Source organism: Lonchura striata, chromosome Z (assembly GCF_050655825.1).
Source record: "Lonchura striata isolate lonStrDom1 chromosome Z, ASM5065582v1, whole genome shotgun sequence".
NCBI classification, from domain to species: Eukaryota; Metazoa; Chordata; class Aves; order Passeriformes; family Estrildidae; genus Lonchura; species Lonchura striata.
This window is the reverse complement of record NC_140740.1, coordinates 7,076,905-7,093,522: the sequence shown is the minus strand read 5'-3', so window position 1 is coordinate 7,093,522 and position 16,618 is coordinate 7,076,905. Positions and strand designations below refer to the sequence as shown.

The 16,618-nt window shown below is 41.4% G+C and overlaps 1 protein-coding gene across 1 annotated transcript in view; it reads left to right on the top strand.

The window, feature by feature from the left end:
- Nucleotides 1–16,618, top strand: part of CAMK4 (calcium/calmodulin dependent protein kinase IV) — a 136,467-nt gene that overhangs the window by 53,386 nt on the left and 66,463 nt on the right. The window contains exon 2 of the mRNA XM_021524787.4: nt 6,601–6,679. Coding sequence (XP_021380462.1) covers nt 6,601–6,679 — 79 coding nt within the window. The remainder of the gene's footprint in view (nt 1–6,600; nt 6,680–16,618) is intronic.

Here is a 16,618-nt window from a genome sequence, read left to right as displayed (position 1 = left end):
GAATCCAAAATAAGAAGCAAAACTAAGGACTCTGATTTACATGAGGCAGTTCTGTTTCTGCTGATTTCTGCTTGCACCACTCCCCTCATAGCTACCTTTTTTTTTTTTTTTTTTTTTTAAACTGTGAAGAAGAAGCAAAGATTATGTTACCAACAAAGAAACAAGGAATCAGGTTCTTAAAAGTAATAGCTCTCTGCTACCTTTAGCACCAGGCATGGTGTAAGCAGGTTGCCATCCTGTTCCTGATTTCCTGTGCTGGTTTCTGCCATGGAAGAGGAAAGCAGTGTTGGTTGTTAGTTGATGTTAGGTGTTTTCTCTTCTGGCTGGTGAGAGCAAGCCTGTCAGAGCTGGGCAAAGCCATGTAAATCAGAAGAAAAATATTTCAAAGTGTCCCTAAGTCATGCAATGCCTTGTCATCAATTTTACACCAATTAGGACTGCAGGAACATGCAGAAATCCATACAATAGAGAAAAATTTCCAATGTTGCACCTTTGTTTGTGTTTTTAATATTAACTAATGAACCTGATGTCACACTGGTCAACTGGATTCTCTCTCTGAGCTGTCTCACACCTCTTTCAGCATTATGCTGCCTGTCTTCTGAGTTTGGGTACAGTGAAATGAAGTGTAAAAGGTGGTGTGATGCTACCTATCCTTGCTGGTGGAGATGTCCATCTCATCACTAAACCAGTTAAATAATCTGGGTGTTCTAGTGGCTAGGCTCTTATTTACTTGGAAGACTTGGCAGCACTATGTTGCAAACTGGTGATGGAAATAAGAGATTCACAGAATCACAGAATAATGAGGTTGGAAGAGACCTCTAAGATCATCAAGTCCAACCTATGCCCTAACACCACAACTAGACTATAGCACCAAGTGCCAAGTCCAGTCTTTTTTTAAACATATCCAGAAATGGTGATTCCACCACCTCCCTAGGAAGACAAATCCAGCATTTTATTATTCTTTCAGTGAAAATTTGTTTCCTAATATCCAACCTAAACCTTCCCTGATGTAGCTTGAGGCTGTGTCCTCTTGTTCTTTCAGTGCTGCCCAGTGGAAGAGATCAGCCCCCACTTTTCTACAGCCTCCCTTCAGTAAGCTGTAGAGATCAATAAGGTCACCCCTAAGCCTCCTCTTCTCCAGCCTAAACACCCCCAGCTCCCTCAGTCGTTCCTCACAGGGTTTGTGTTCCCAGCCCCTCACCAGCCTTGTTGCCTCCTCTGGACACTCCTGAGCATCTCAACGTCCTTCCCAAACTGAGGGCCCAGAACTGGACACAGCACTCGAGGTGTGACCTCACCAGTGCCGAGTACAGGGGGAGAATGACCTCCCTGCTCCTGCTGGTCACACAGCTCCTAATGCAGGCCAGGAGCCATTGGCCTTCTTGGCCACCAAGGCAACACTGCTGGCTCATGTTCAGCTGGCGGTCACCAGCACCCCCAGGTCCCTTTCTGCCTGAACACTGTCCAGCCACACCGTCACCAGCTTGTAATGCTGTAGGGGATTTTTGTGGCCACAATGTAGAACTCAGCACTTAGACTTATTAAACTTCATGCTGTTGGACTCTGCCCATCCATCCAACTGATCTAAGCCTCTCTGCAGAGACCTCCTTCCTTCCAATAGATCAACACAAGCTCCCAGCTTAGTGTTGTCTGCAAATTTACTAATGAAGGACTCAATACCCTCATCCATGTTGTCTATAAAAATATTAAATAGAACTGGTCCCAGCACAGAGCCCTGAGGGACACCACTGGTGCCTGTCCCCAGGTGGATGCAGCACTGCTCACCAGCACTCTCTGGGCTGGCCACCCAGCCAGTTCCTAACCCAGCAGAATGCTCCCATCCAAGCCATGGGCTGCCAGCTTTTCCAGGAGTGTGCTGTGGGAGACAGGGCCAAAGGCCTTGCTGGAGTCTAAATAGGCACATCCACAGCCTGTCCTGCATCCACCAGGCCGTCACCTGGTCATAGAAGGAGACCAGGTTGGTCAGACATGACCTACCCTTCCTAAACCCCTGCTGGCTGGGTCTGATACCCTGGCCATCCTGTAAGTGCTGTGTGATAGCACTCAGTATGAACTGTTCCATATCTTACCTGGTACTGAGGTCAGGCTGACTGGCCTGTAATTACCAGGATCCTCCTTCCCACCTTTATCATAAATGGGTGTCACATAAGCCAGTTTCCAATCATGTGGAACTTCACCAGTGAGCCAGGACTCCTGATAAATGATGGAGAGTGGCTTTGCAAGCTCATCTGCCAGCTCCCTCATCACCCTGGGGTGGATCCCATCTGGTCCCATTGATATATAAATATCCAAGTGTCCCAGCAGTTCTCTGACTGCCTTTTCTTGGATAACAAGAGGACCATTCTGCTCCCTGGCACCACCTATCTACCTAAACTAAACTAAAATACCACCTAAAGTAAAATAATTTTAACTGTCCCTGAGGACAGTTGTCTTGAGGACAAGCTGTCTTGCCACTAAAGACTGAGGCAAAGAAGGCATTAAGCATTTCTTCCTTTTCCTCATCTTTAGTTACTAGATTGCCTGCCTCATCCAATAAGGCACAGAGGTCAGTTATACCCTTCCTTTTACTATTAATATATTTGTAAATTTTTTTTTATTATTTTAAACAGAAGTTGCCAGGTTAAGTTCAGACTGAGCTTTGGCCTCCCTAATTTTTTTCCTACATGCCCTAGCAGCTCTCTTAAATACTTCCTGAGAAATCAGTACCTCCTTAAAAAGATGATACATTTTTTTTTTTATTTCTAAGTTCCATCAAAACCTCATTGCTCAACCAGACTGGACGTTTGCCTTGTCGACTCATCCTTTGGCACACAGGGACAGTCTGCTCTTGTGCCCTCAACATCTCTGCTTTGAAGCACACCCATCTCTCCTGGACTTCTTTGTTTTCAAGGGCTGTTTCCCAAGGAACTCTCTGAATAAGTCTCTTAAATAGGCCAAAGTCTGTCCTCTGGAAGTCCAATGTAGAGACCTTATTTATATTCCTCCTTGTTTCACCAATTATTGAGAATTCTATAATTTCATGATCACTGTGCCCCAAGAGGCCTTCAACCTCCACATCACCCACCAGTCCATCTCTATTTGTGAACAACAGGTCTAACATAGTCCCTCCCCTGGTGTGCTTGCTCACCAGTTGTGACAACAAGTTATCCTCCACACACTCTAAAAACTTTCTAGACTGCTGTTTTTCTGCTGTATTTAGTTCCCAGCAGATGTCTGGTAGGTTGAAGTCACCTACAAGAACAATGGCTGATAATCCTGAAACATCACTGTTGCTTACAGAATGAGTTGTCCACCTCTTCATCCTGGTTGGGTGGACGATAGCAGACTCCCAGTAGGATGTCAGCCTTGTTGGCCTTCCCCTTAATTCTTACCCGCAGGGACTCCATCGTCATTAGTTTCAATACCTGTGATATCCAAAACCCCCCTAACATAAAGGGCCACCCCTCCACCTCTTCTCCCTTTTCTGTCCCTTCTGAAGAGCTTGTAGCCATCCAGTGCAGTGCTTCAGCCATGTGAGTTGTCCCTCCACTTTTCTGTGACAGCGACTGCATCATGGCTCTGCTGCTGCACCACGGCCTCCAGCTCCTCCTGTTTGTTGCCCATGCTGCATGCATTGGTGCACATGCACCTCAGCTGGGCCAGTGATTTCTCCCCTAACACAGTCTTACCATCCTTGGGCCTGCTTCCAGACAGCCCAGCTACATCTCCCTCCCCCTTCAGACCAAGTGTAAAGCCCTCTCACCAAGGTCTGCCAGTTCATGAGCTGAAAACCTCCTGCCCTTAAGAGAGAGATGGATCCCATCTGATTCCAGTAGAGCAGGTGCTGTAAAGGTTGCCCCATGATCAAAGAATCCGAAATTTTGCCAATGACACCAACCCTTGAGCCACTTGTTAATGATATGAGTTCTTTCATTATTTTCCTCTGCCACCAAAGGGACTGAGCAGAACACTACCTGTGCACCTGTCCTATCAACCACTTGACTCAGTGCCCTGAACTCCCTTTTAATCACCTTGACACTCCTCAATCTCATCACTGCCAGCCTGGAGGGTCAGCAGTGGGTAATAATCAGAGGACTGAATCAGCCCAGGGAGTCTCTTGGTGATATCCCATACCAGGCCCCAGAGAGGCAGCAGACCTCCCTGTGGGATGGGTCTGGTCGACACACGGGGCCCTCCGTCCCCCTCTGAAGGGAATCACCCTCCACGATTTCCCTTCTTTTCTTGATGTTAGAGGTGGTAATCCATTTTTCAGAGAAGTCATAATTGAGATGCTCACTGGGCAGATAATATTCTTCTCAATCATCTGGCTGGCTCTCTAGATCCAGCCTCCTGCCTATTCTGAAGTGGCACCTGGCTAGGGGATGGGGGGCAGGGGGGATTTTTGTTATTACCTCCCCAAGCAGGGACGCATTTCCACTTGCCTTCATCTACCAGGTCCCCCTCTATTGCCTGAGAGTGAGACTGAATCCTGGTGGGCCTGCCTTAAAGATGTAAGGGCTGAACTCACCAGTCTATTTCCATTTCACTGTCCCTGATACTCCCTAATCTTTCAACTTCCTCCCTAAGTTCGGCCACCAGTGAAAGGAGGTTGTTCACCTGTTCACACCGTAGGCAGGCCTCCTCCACAACACCCCCTGGAGCCACTGATAAACACTCCAGGCAGGAATGGGTCTGTACAGACACATCCTTTTTGCAGGGCTCTGAAAGAGAGACAGGGATTGCCCTTCATTGCCACAGCAGCAGTAAACATCAAGACATTTGCAAAGGAATAATCATCTGTTTATTTGGGTTGTCAGCTGGATAGCTTATCTAATTCTGCCCTCACCAAAGACAGTAATTTCTAGAAATTTGCTGCCTACTTTGTAAGAACATACGTAAACTAATGAGTTTAATGTTTATATTACACTCTGGGTATGTGAAGCAGAATACAGGAGTGATTTGGAGTTTACTTCCCCATTGTAATCCTGCAATGAAATACTGGAGATATAAATCTTATCACAGCACATTATTAGAATCCTATCTTTTAACAGTTTTTGTTGTATTTAAAAGATGTGGGGGTTTTTTAAATGTGATATATGTTTTCTTCTTGCTAAAGAGAGTCTTTGGAGACTTGGCCAAGGAGAGGAGATCTAATCAAAATTATGCAATGATTCTGGGAGTCACTGAAGCTCTCAGTACTCCCACAAATTTATCAATATATTTTTAAGAGAGACAAATCATTTTAGCATTTGAGATGAAGTGAAGATTAATTTATATATGGTGCAGAGAAGCCCTCAGAGGACTGAGCTGCATAACCCTTGCCACAGGTAACCTTTCCTTTTGAAGAGGTCTTTCTGAAATAAATCTTCTAAATCAAACATCATTTCCTGTGCTCACTCATGTACTTATGAAAATGGGGATGTGCCTACTACTCAGAGCCTTGTATGGCACCTGTCTGGCTGAGGAGGGAGAAGAGCAGGGCAACCATGGCAGATTTGTACAGCACCTAGAATAATGAACCTTGTACCACAGCTTTATTTTCATAGTCAAGCGTGGCTATGCCATTCTACTGCATAAAAGAAAGCTGCTTCTGTCATGGCTGTCTCCTGTAGACTCACTGAGGTGGGTTTCTCCTGGTTCAGTGGGATCTGCAGTGCAATTTGGCATCTGGTAAGCATGAGAATTCACTCACTTCAGAATTGCTGTATGCAGTTCTGCAATGGTTGTTCAGGAGTCATATATGGCAACTGCAGTCCCCTCTACCTTAAAAATATGCAGCCATTTAGAAGTGCTGAGTCTTGGAGTGGGTCTGAGGGCAAGAAGTTTCTGAAAATACCTTAAATTCAGTGATGCTTCAGTGTATCTATTTTGGGTAGAATACAAAGGTGTCTGAATGGTTTGTTACCAGTATGAGTTTGCCAGAGGCTTCATCTCTCTTTAATTCAGAGTACAGGGCTCTTCCATGACAGTAACAAGTAAAGCACAGCAAGTTGAGCCTCCCTCTGGCAACCATCTACCCCAGCTATCCACTCAGAGAAGTGCCTTCCATCCAGCAGAGGCATAATTTTTTATGAGTGCTCAGACTTTGCACATTCAACTAATTACACCTTGAAGGCAAACAGATGCATGCCCAGTCTGCTTTTGCTGTGATCAAGTCCCACCAGTTTCCACTACTATAGTAGTTCTGCTTCCTCCATTTGGTGCCCGATTTGAATTTTTGGTCCAGTGGGCAAAGAAAAAAATTTCTGTCTGTGTTGCCTTAACCAAGGCAAGATATGGTGATTTGATTATCCAAGGAAACATCCAGGAATGTTTGCCATGAGACAAAAAATGTGTGGCCAAGATGAATGTTAATCTCTTGCGACTTCTGTTTGCTGAGTAATTGCTGAAGTTCTCTGGTTAAACATAGAGGGGTTTTGACACTTCTTGGGTTTTGGGGGGAGGGTTTATTGGATCTGTGGGGAAAAGTGAGATAGTTTTGCCCAAACTGGGAGGAGTAGAAAATGTAGGCAACTCTGTTTATTGACAGATTTAAAGAGTTGTATGTACAACCCAACTATTCTTCCTTTTTTTTTTTTTTTTTTATTATTTTAAATTTAGTGGGGCTACATCCATTGTCTACAGATGCAGGCAGAAAGGGACCCAGAAACCTTACGCCGTCAAAATGTTGAAGAAGACAGTAAGTCATTTTTGTTTTGTTTTGTTTTGCTTTGCTTTGGAGTATGTTTGGGATTTTCTCTGGGATTTTTTCTTTTTCCTTTTATTTTGTTTTATTTTTTCCCCTTTTTTTTGGTGTAGTTTGTTCCTGTGGGGAAAATGTGCTAGATTTAGGATTATAAGCTGCTAAACTTGTCTTTTCCATGAGTGAGATTTGGCTCCTCATCACTAAAACAGCTGTTAGAGGCAACAGTACTGTAGTGGGAATGCCTTATCCCCACAAATGTGGCTTGTACCTCCAGCTGGTGTTGTCCATATAAACTTGAATTTGGCAAAAAACTTTTAAGAAAAATAAATCCTTTTCTTTCATTAAAAAAACTAAAAAGGACACCTTGAATAATTTAAATATTCAGTGTTTTGTCTTTGATGTAATACATTGTTTTGCTCAAAAAATGCCATGACACAATTAATCTTTTTTTAGAAACTGATTAAAACACCAACTCTAACCCAAGTAAAAATAAGTATACTGTAGTGGTATTTTTTACCTCTACAAAATTTCTGGAGAACCAGTTGAGATGACAATTTATTTTTAAAACTCCATATATGTCACATTTATACTACACCTTTTTTTGTGTGTTCTGAAAAATAGATGGTAGAAAGCAAAAAGAGACACTAAGAGAAGAAAGGCAAGTTATGGACTGAGAGACTTCATGCAGAAAGACACTGTGGGACATAGGATAGAGCAGTTCACATTGCTAGGATGGAAAGAGAAGTCTGAGAGAAAGCAAGCAAGCTGTGAGGCATATACAATACATGATATTTTTCATTAATGGTTTTTATTCAGTTTATCCCAATGTTGGAACATTCATTACTCCATAATGTTCAGGAATGTTCACATGTAGAAGCATAAGGATGGGTGGGTAGGCATAACCATGTCCAAATGGTGGCTTCACTGGTGGTCGCAGTGCAAGACATAATGAGTGAGTTTCACATGAGTAAAATCTTGGCATTAATTTGTCATCTTTGAATGCGAGCCAAGGTTTAAACTGGCAGAAAGATAGCATGTGCTGCTTTTGACTTTTCATCTGGTACGCTGGAAGAAGCAGAGCATGTGCATTGCTGTAACTTGTGGTCTGCTGTTCCTATGGAAGGGCACAGAATTTTTGAGGTTTCGTCTGTTCATTATGCCAGAAATTCCCATAATGTTTTAGGAGTATACTCTCTTATAATTCTCATTCTGGAATGCACTAGGAAGAACTACATTTCTTAAAAATATTTCTCTGCCTTTTGATTTTTTTGCCTTCATGGAAATTAATTAATGTTTACAATTGTCACATTTATGTATTTATGCTAGATCTACTTTTCTCTGTCTGAAATTAGTCAGTTTAGACTTTGGTAGACTTATTATAGCACAGGTTTGATTTTTTTTTTTTTTTTTATAGCACCAAAGGAAAATACTATAGTTATATAAGTTGTTTTTACACCAGCAATAATACATGTTTGACTTAATGCAGCCTTGGTATATTAGCAGTGTGGCTAAGCAGTTCACAGAGCTGAGCTGTTTCCAGTGTAATTGATGCACTTGGGGATGTTTTGCTATGAAAACAAGTAATCCTCTTACACAAATGAGCTTTTCTTCGTAAATGAGAATATGGGAGACAATGCTTTAAGAATATGCCACTGCTTGTGTCTGCCCAATTTGGAGACACATAGGGACTGAGCTACCCATGGAAGGCTCCTACAGCAGGAGGTCTGATCTTTGCTCAGAGTATCTCAGTATAAAAAATAACCATGTGTGAGCCAAGTCACGTACTAAAATGTTGATCAGCTAATGTTGTCCCCTAAGTTTCCTGTTGCCTTTTTGAAAACAATTAGAAAAGAGGATGGCAGTTCAACAGTGGAGGGAAAGGGATGGAAAGAAGAAGAGCCTGTGATTGTTTTTTGGTAGAGTCCCATTTCTTAAATCCTATTCATAAATGTACATAAGGGAGCTCTGAAGAGCACATGAAATTAGAAGATCAAGGAAGATGACAAAACAGCAAATGCTCTTGATTTTTCCGTTCAAACTGACTGAATGGAAATTGCTGCTTCGAACAAGACTGACTCTTTAAGGAAGAGGTGTGTAAAAACAGGGTGAGGTCCAGATTGCTCTGGAAGTGATGACAAGTGATGTGTGATTAGGAGGCTGGTGGCTGATGGACAGCTCCAGATTTCTGAGTGATGTAATTTGAAGTAAAGCATTAGAAATTAATACTTTTTTCCCATGGGAAGAGCTTTGGTAAGAATATATGATCCTTTAGGATTGAAGTAGTCTGCTAGGAACAGAGTGCAAGAAACATAAAACAGCTATCAATGTTCTTTTCATTTAAATAGAATGAGTAGTTTTTCATTTTGCATGATTAATATGTTCTTATTTAAGAGCAAATAACACTTTGGGCAAGACCTATCATCCAGTTCTGAGAATACATGCTTGTACAGGGTTTTGAGTTCCTAGGAGGTTTTGCAATTAATACATTTTTTACCATCTTGTTTAATAAAATAGCAACAGATTACTCACTAATTTTTGGGGAGGTCTGGGGGGTTGTGGGTGATTTCATCTGTGGTTTAGGGGCTTTTAGAGTAACAGAACAAACATTTCTATGTGACATAAATAAAAAAAAGTGTTCATAATATAATATTTCAGATGAGAGGTTTAATAATTTTTAACCATTAATTCTTAACCATTGTTAACCGAATTTTCTACAATTTCAAAGGGAGGAAGAAAAAAATGGGTTTTACTGCTTCAAAGTTATTGAAGCAAAATGCTTCCATTTTCTGTTGATTTTAGTTTTATCAAGTCCAAATTTAGGAGGACTTTCAAATATTTTAAATATTCTTATGGTGAATAAAATTTATTTCAAAGAACACCTCTGATTCTTACACCTGAAGTTGGCTTTCTTACACCTGAAGTCAAAGTTGGGAAACTAAGAGGCAAGTTCGAACTTTAGCATCTAGAGCAGCTAAAAGACAACTGTCAGAAGGGTTGAAGAGGTCCAAAGAAAAGTTGATTTTTGAATTAGCAGGAGCGATATCCTCTAATAATGTATAAGAAATAAAATTTGTAATGGTTCTTAAGAGCTACAAAAAAGAATGTTTAAAACCCAACATATATGGTTAGATGAATAAGCATGCAAAAATATTGCCTGTGATTTCCTCATCTAACCTTTGTACTTAGTTCCTGAGCATAAGTGAAATGTACTGCATGCTCATTTGCTATGTTTAGTGAGTCTTTTAAGTTCCACACAGGTGGTAAATATAAAGATATAAACCATGTAATTTCTTTGGGGGAAATCCATTTCATGGAGCAAGAAAAAGCAAAAACAGATCACATAGAACTTCAGAAAAAGTATTCAAATGAATAGAGTACTGTGATGGGCTTTTATACTTGCAATTGCAAATACAAGATTATTTTGCTTTTGCTATGCATTTTACCTCTCCTTGATGACTCAGTGCTACAGAAAAGTGAAGTATCTTTAGGATACACTTTACAAAAAATATTCTTACTCCTTTTAAACTGAGACTTAAAAATTATGTGATATTTACAACCAGTTATTCTGGAGTGGTCATTGCCACAAACAACATACAGCATGTGGATCATCCTGGAAGAATGCAATTCTCTAATGAAGCAAGCATATATATGTGGTATTTTTTATATGAAGTCTCTTATATGCTTTTCCACCTTTTGATGTGTTTTGAGGAAGCTAAGCAGCCTGGAGGTTACCTCAGAATCTGGGTAGGTGAATGCCTTCCAAGAAAGTAGATCCACCTCCACCTTAAATTTCCTACCTGAGTCTGGACAAGTTGCTTTAAAAATAGTGATGAGAACAGATGGACTCTGTTGCATGGTTTCTAAACTAAGACACCTACATTGTGCCTGCCTACATTGTAGGTCTACCAAGTGCTAACTACTGCAACTGAAGTAATTTTGGAGCTGCCACTGCAATAAAGCAACATTCTCTGCTGAAAGGAGAAGAGGATTCTGAGCTGGGTTGTTTGTAGCCTGGGTCCTGGCATATTTCCAGTATTTCTTTTGGTTTCAACTTTTTCACCCATAAAAATGAGATAATATTTATTTGATATTCATCTCAGCAATGCTTTGAATGAAGCCTGGGTGATATTTCTAAGTTCTAATTGATATGTGGTGCCCACTGAGAGCAATTAAGTATTATGAAATATTAGATCCTGTCTGTATCAGTTAATGAAACATACAAGTATAGAGATTGTTTTGGAGGATTTTCATTTGATTTCCTTCTTTTTTATGTGTGTGTCCTCCCTCGCACAGTTTGTGATGCTTAAATAATAATTCTGCAGGACTTTTATTAAAATCAGCATATATGAAGCAGCATTCTTCCTGCAGACTGGTTGATATTCAAATTCAGACAAATGTTCAGGCGCATCAATTTTTTCTCAGATCTGAAACAGAGCTTTCAAGCAATACATACTCTGGAAATAGTTGGGCTGGGATTAATTCAATGGGCTGGGATTAATTCAATTGTACAAATAAGTTAGACAATTTGAGGACAACAGATATTTTATGTCTGTGGATCAGAAAGGAAAGTGAGCGAATTCAAAGGTAATAGGTTTGCCTTGTGGATAATTGGGGTTGGATATCTGGAGTTAGGGTCTGAAGGAGATCATAATGGTCTATAAGGCACATATAAATAAGTCTCAATTGCATTAATGTTTGCACATATATATATAGACATACACATATACACACATATATATACATTGAGAAGAAGGGGCAGGCAACTCAGGAAGAGTACGATGATGTTGCTGGTCATATAAAAAAAAATTGGAAAGGTGAAAGCTCAAATACAACTCAAACTGGCCCCTGCTGTGAACGGTAACAGAAAATGTTTTTGTGAATACATCAAAAACGAAAATGGGGCCAATGAAAATCTCCATCCTTGACTGGATGCAGAGGCAAACACTGGAACCAAGGATGAGGAAAAGGCTCAGATGTCTTCTTTGCCTCAGCCCTCAACAGTAAGGCCTGTTTATCCACAGGGAACCAGCCCCAGCTGGCAGACAGGGACAGAGAGCAGAACAGACCCTGTGCTACCCAGGAGGAGGCAGGTAGTGACCTGCTGAGCCCCTTAGACACTCACAAGTCCCTGGGACCAGGTGGGATTCATCCCAGGCTGCTGAGGGAGCTGGAGAAGGAGCTTGCCGAGCTGCTCTGCATCACTGGTCATCAGTCCTATCTAACTGGGAAGGTCCCAGATGATTTGGAGGTTGGCTGATGTGATGTCCCTGCATAAGAAGGGCAGGAAGATGGATGCAGGGAAGTACAGGCCTGTGAGCCAGACCTCAGTGCCAGGGAAGATGATGAAGATCATCTTGGATATAAGCACAGAGCAAATACAGTACAGGGGGTCAGGCACAGCCAGCAGGGGTTCAGGAATGGCACGTCCTGCCTGACCAACCTGATCTCCTTTCATGACCTGCCAGTGAATGCAGGAAAGGGGGTGTGAATGTGGGTGTGCCCACCTGGACTTGAGCAAAGCCTTTGGCACTGTCTCCCATGGCATTCTCCTGGAGAAACTGGCTGGTCGTGGCTTGGACAGGAGCACTCTTGGCTGGGTTAAAAACTGTTTGGATGGCCAGTCCAGAGAATGGTGGTGAATGGTGCTGGATCCGGCTGGCCTCTGGTCACTGGTGGTGTCCCCCAGAGTCAGTGCTGGGCCCAGTTATGTTTAATATCTTCACTGGTGGTCTGGATGAGGGGATCCATTGCACCCTCCATAAGGTCATGGATGAGACTAAGTGAGATTAGAGTTCTGGAGAGCAGGAAGGCTTGCAGCGGGATCTGGACAGGCTGGCTTGATAGGCCAAGAACACTTGTATCAGGTTCAACAAGGCCAAGTGCCGGGTCCTGCCCTTGGGTCACAACAATCCCTTTAGTTCTATAGGCTGGGGGAAAAGTGTCTGGAAAGCTGCCTGGTGGACAAGGACCTGGAGGTGCTGGTCAGCAGCAGCTGAACATGAACCAGCTGTGCCCAGGTGGCCAAGAAGGACAAGGACACCTGACTGGGGTGAGCAATAGTGGGGCAACAGGAGCAGGGCAGGGACCATCCCTCTGTGCTGTCACTGGTGGGGCTGCTTCTTGAATCCTCTGTCCAGTTCTGGGTCCTGCAAGAGAGACACTGAAGTGCCAGAGAAGGGAGCTGGGGAAGGAGCTTAAATCTTTTGAGAAGCAGGTGAGGAATCTGGGTGCATTTGGAGGCTCAGATGACCTTGCTCTGCAAAACTGCATGAATGGAGGTTGTAGTGGAATGAGGGTCATCCCCTTCTCCCAGGTAACAAGGACAGGATGAAAGTAAATGACCTCAAACTACAGCTGGGGAGCTTCCAGCTGGACAACAGGAGGAATTGCTTCACAGAGGGGTGATTAGACATTGGATGGGCTGCCCAGAGGTATGGTGGAAGCACCATCCCTGGAGGTATACGAAATGACAATGTGGCACTCACAAAGGACTCCTGTCTTTTTGTCAAGGTGGTGATTGTTCAAAGATTGGATTTGATGATCCTGGAAGACTTTTCAACCCAAGTGATTCTGTGATATATATATATATCTAAGCATGTATGTTTTATAGACACATGTATACAAACACCTATATACACATCCTAGAAGATTGTGTATTCATATGTATTTAAAACTCTATGTGTAGCAGCCTGAACAAGTCCAGGGTAAAGAAACAGAGAGGGCCTTTGCATAAAATCCACAGATGTTTAATTCAGCTGTGCGCTGAGGTATTCAAAGTTCCCCCAGCACAAAAATGGGGTTTTAACAGCTTTGAGGGAAGCTTCTTGTGTCTCCTTAACTGAAGGGATGACCCCCAGGGTCCTCACATCTGTGTATTCCCATCTCCACAGGGAATATAGTTGGCAGGGGTTTTCATTTTCTATTGCAGTGAATTGGTGGTATTAAGTGGTTATCAAGAGGCTCACAGAAATGTTTGGTTTTGTCTCTTGAAGGAACACTGCTTGTGGTTGAGCCTTCCCAATTGATTAGGAAGACAAGTGTCAGGGTGGAAGGGCTAGGGGAGGAATGGGTGGAGACTTGCCTATCACATTGGCATAACCAGAATTAGTAAATTGTTCCTATATTAACTGCAGGAGAAAATTATGTATGTTCGTAGGTGTGAAATTAAACCTTCTATTTATGGCCATGTGGTCCTATGTGATTTATATTTTAAGTGCCTCCTGCCTCCATATGCCTATATACACACACATCTATGTGTAGATATCTATATTTATATAGCTATCTATATATCTATATCTATATTTATATCTATATCTATGCCTATAGCTATCTATATATCTATCTATATTTATCTATATCCATATTTAATCTAACCAAGTCTATTGGTGCAGTAACTGTCAGTACTCATAATGGACAGATAGTTATGAGTGATAAAGTTTAGCAGACAAAAAAGCAAGTGCCTGACATAAAACGCCAATTTTTATGACATGCTAAGGCAGTATCCTTTTTTCTTCAGATTAGAAATGTGTGGTATATATTCACATCCATATGCTCATTTAAGGTCATTTTCCCCCTCACATTGTATTAATGTGTAATATTCTGATTTTTTCCACACTTTTCAAAAAAAGAGAAAGAATTGTGTCACATGCAATCCTACAAGAAAACAGTCAACTGCACACCACTGTACATCAGCCCACAGTAAAAAGGACTATTTTTGTCAACTAAGCCACACATTGTCTTCAATTATTTATTCACATACACACAAATACACATGGACACCACACAGGCCACTGCTTGGTAATTAAAGGGAAACAGTAATTTCCTAACTACCACTCCACCTGATGTGGAGTGGTAATTAAGTGGTAGTAATTAACCTCCTGGTAATTAACCTCCTGTTATTTTTCCTGGATTTCTCATTTTTCTTCATCCATGTCATCATCTCATATGGATATACATATGCAGTTCACACTCTTATATTTTTACTGAGAGACAAAAAAAAAAAAAATTAGTGAAAATTACTTTGAATAAAGAAATAAGACAGTAAAACTTTGAGTTTTCCACTGCCTATATTCAGCTTTTCCTCACATAAGGGGAATCTGGCTTCCATTTTCTGAGTCAATACAATCCAAAAGAAATGGGTTATGAGTAGGAGTCCATCAAATGCATAGTGTCTAAAGTAGGACAAAGTTCACTTAAATTCTCTTCAAAATAAGAGACAACTAAAGCATTAATTTTCTGAACTAAGTTACCAACAGATTTTTGCTCTAGAAGCTGTGAAATCAGGTACCTGTCAATGAAAGTGGAAATTTAATTGAAAAATAAATTTGTTAGGTGTTTTAGTCCTTGCAAACAAACAAACAAACAAACAGGTTGTGTCAGGACAATTTTTAGGAAAGGCAAAAAAATCCTTTTCTACTATTGTAAAAGCCTGCTCTGTGTACATGAAGTTATTTAAAATCCTCAGTACATAGTATTGTGTGTAGTGCAGGTATTGTGTAAAAATCACTTACTATAGAATAATATTTTTTTCTGTGATTGAATTGCTGTGTTATTCCTGAGTAAGTTGGAACTCTGGTTAAGATTTTAAGAATTGACAGTACGTATTATATTTCTTTCTTCCTTACCTAATTTATAGGTACTCAGAAACAGTCATTTCTGGTCTTCACAGCTTATTTTTCAGAAATACAAAGATCATCTAATAAAAAGAGAAAAATATAAAGCTCAACTCATTGTTATGCTGTTCAGGGAAGTTCAACGTACTCTATACACTGTTGAACAAGTAGTTCTGAGTGATAATATCCTTTAGGTGATAAATTCAGTCAAGAAACCCAAACCCCAAAAAATGACACATGCTTAGATTTAAACTGCTTGACAAGAACTCTTTGTGAAATTTTCTCAGCCACAGGTATTCTTCCACCAAGCTATCCATGCACATTTTGCTCCTTTCCTGTTGCAGTGACCCCTGTGCCTGGGGTGCACATAAATATGGAGGTGCAAGATGGGGTGTAGGACCAGAAACTCTTGCTCTGTGAGGCTGTGTTTAATGCCAAACAGCCCTCCAAAGGGATGGCATTTCTGAACAGTGCAGAGGTAGCTATTAGGCTATCCTGAGATTATACCTCGTTGGAAAACTTTCCTTATCTAAAGCCTGTTAAAAAATCTGGAGATGTGGAGCAGAGGAGGCTGGATTTCTGTATAAGTGGAGAGTCTGTGAAGCTTGTAATGGAGCTCTCCTCTGCATTTAGGATGTTTTTGGCTTTAGATGTGTATGGTGTGGTGCTTTCATTGCAGGTGTGACAGCTATTATTTTGTGGGAGAGGGATTCTAAGCTATAGAGTAATGAATTAAAGGAAAACTGTCAGAATGCACTAAAATATGAAGAGGGCAGAAGATAAGAAATGATCATGCTTTCTTCAGTGCTGGCAGTTCAGGTGTTGGAATAAATCATGAACATTTTATGACTTAAAATGTGTCATCCTGTGCTTATTAGTCTGAAGCCGAGTTCTCTGGAGCCTCTCAGAGAGGCAAACCTAACCGAGATCTGTAGAAGAAGAGGATTTATTTTACCAAATATTCTGTAACCAGCATGTTCTTACTTGACAAACTGGCTTATTCCCAGATAAAATATACGCTTTTTGGCCGAGGTGGTCTTAATTTATTTATGTCTTCTAAAAGAAAGACCAACCTCATGTAGAGAGGAATAGAAAAACAAAGGTGGAAATTAACACAGCAGCTGTATAAGCAGCACAATCTGAGGGCTCTGATACAGAAGCTTCTTTGAGAAATCAGGAAGGAAGCAACTTAGTCTGATTTCCTTGAGATAGATCACCTGACCAGAGGATCTCTCAAGACTAGAGTTAAGGTTCAATACAAATTTCTAAGCTAAATGTTGTGACAGCTGACAGCTGCAGCACTGGTGTGTAAAGTGAGGCT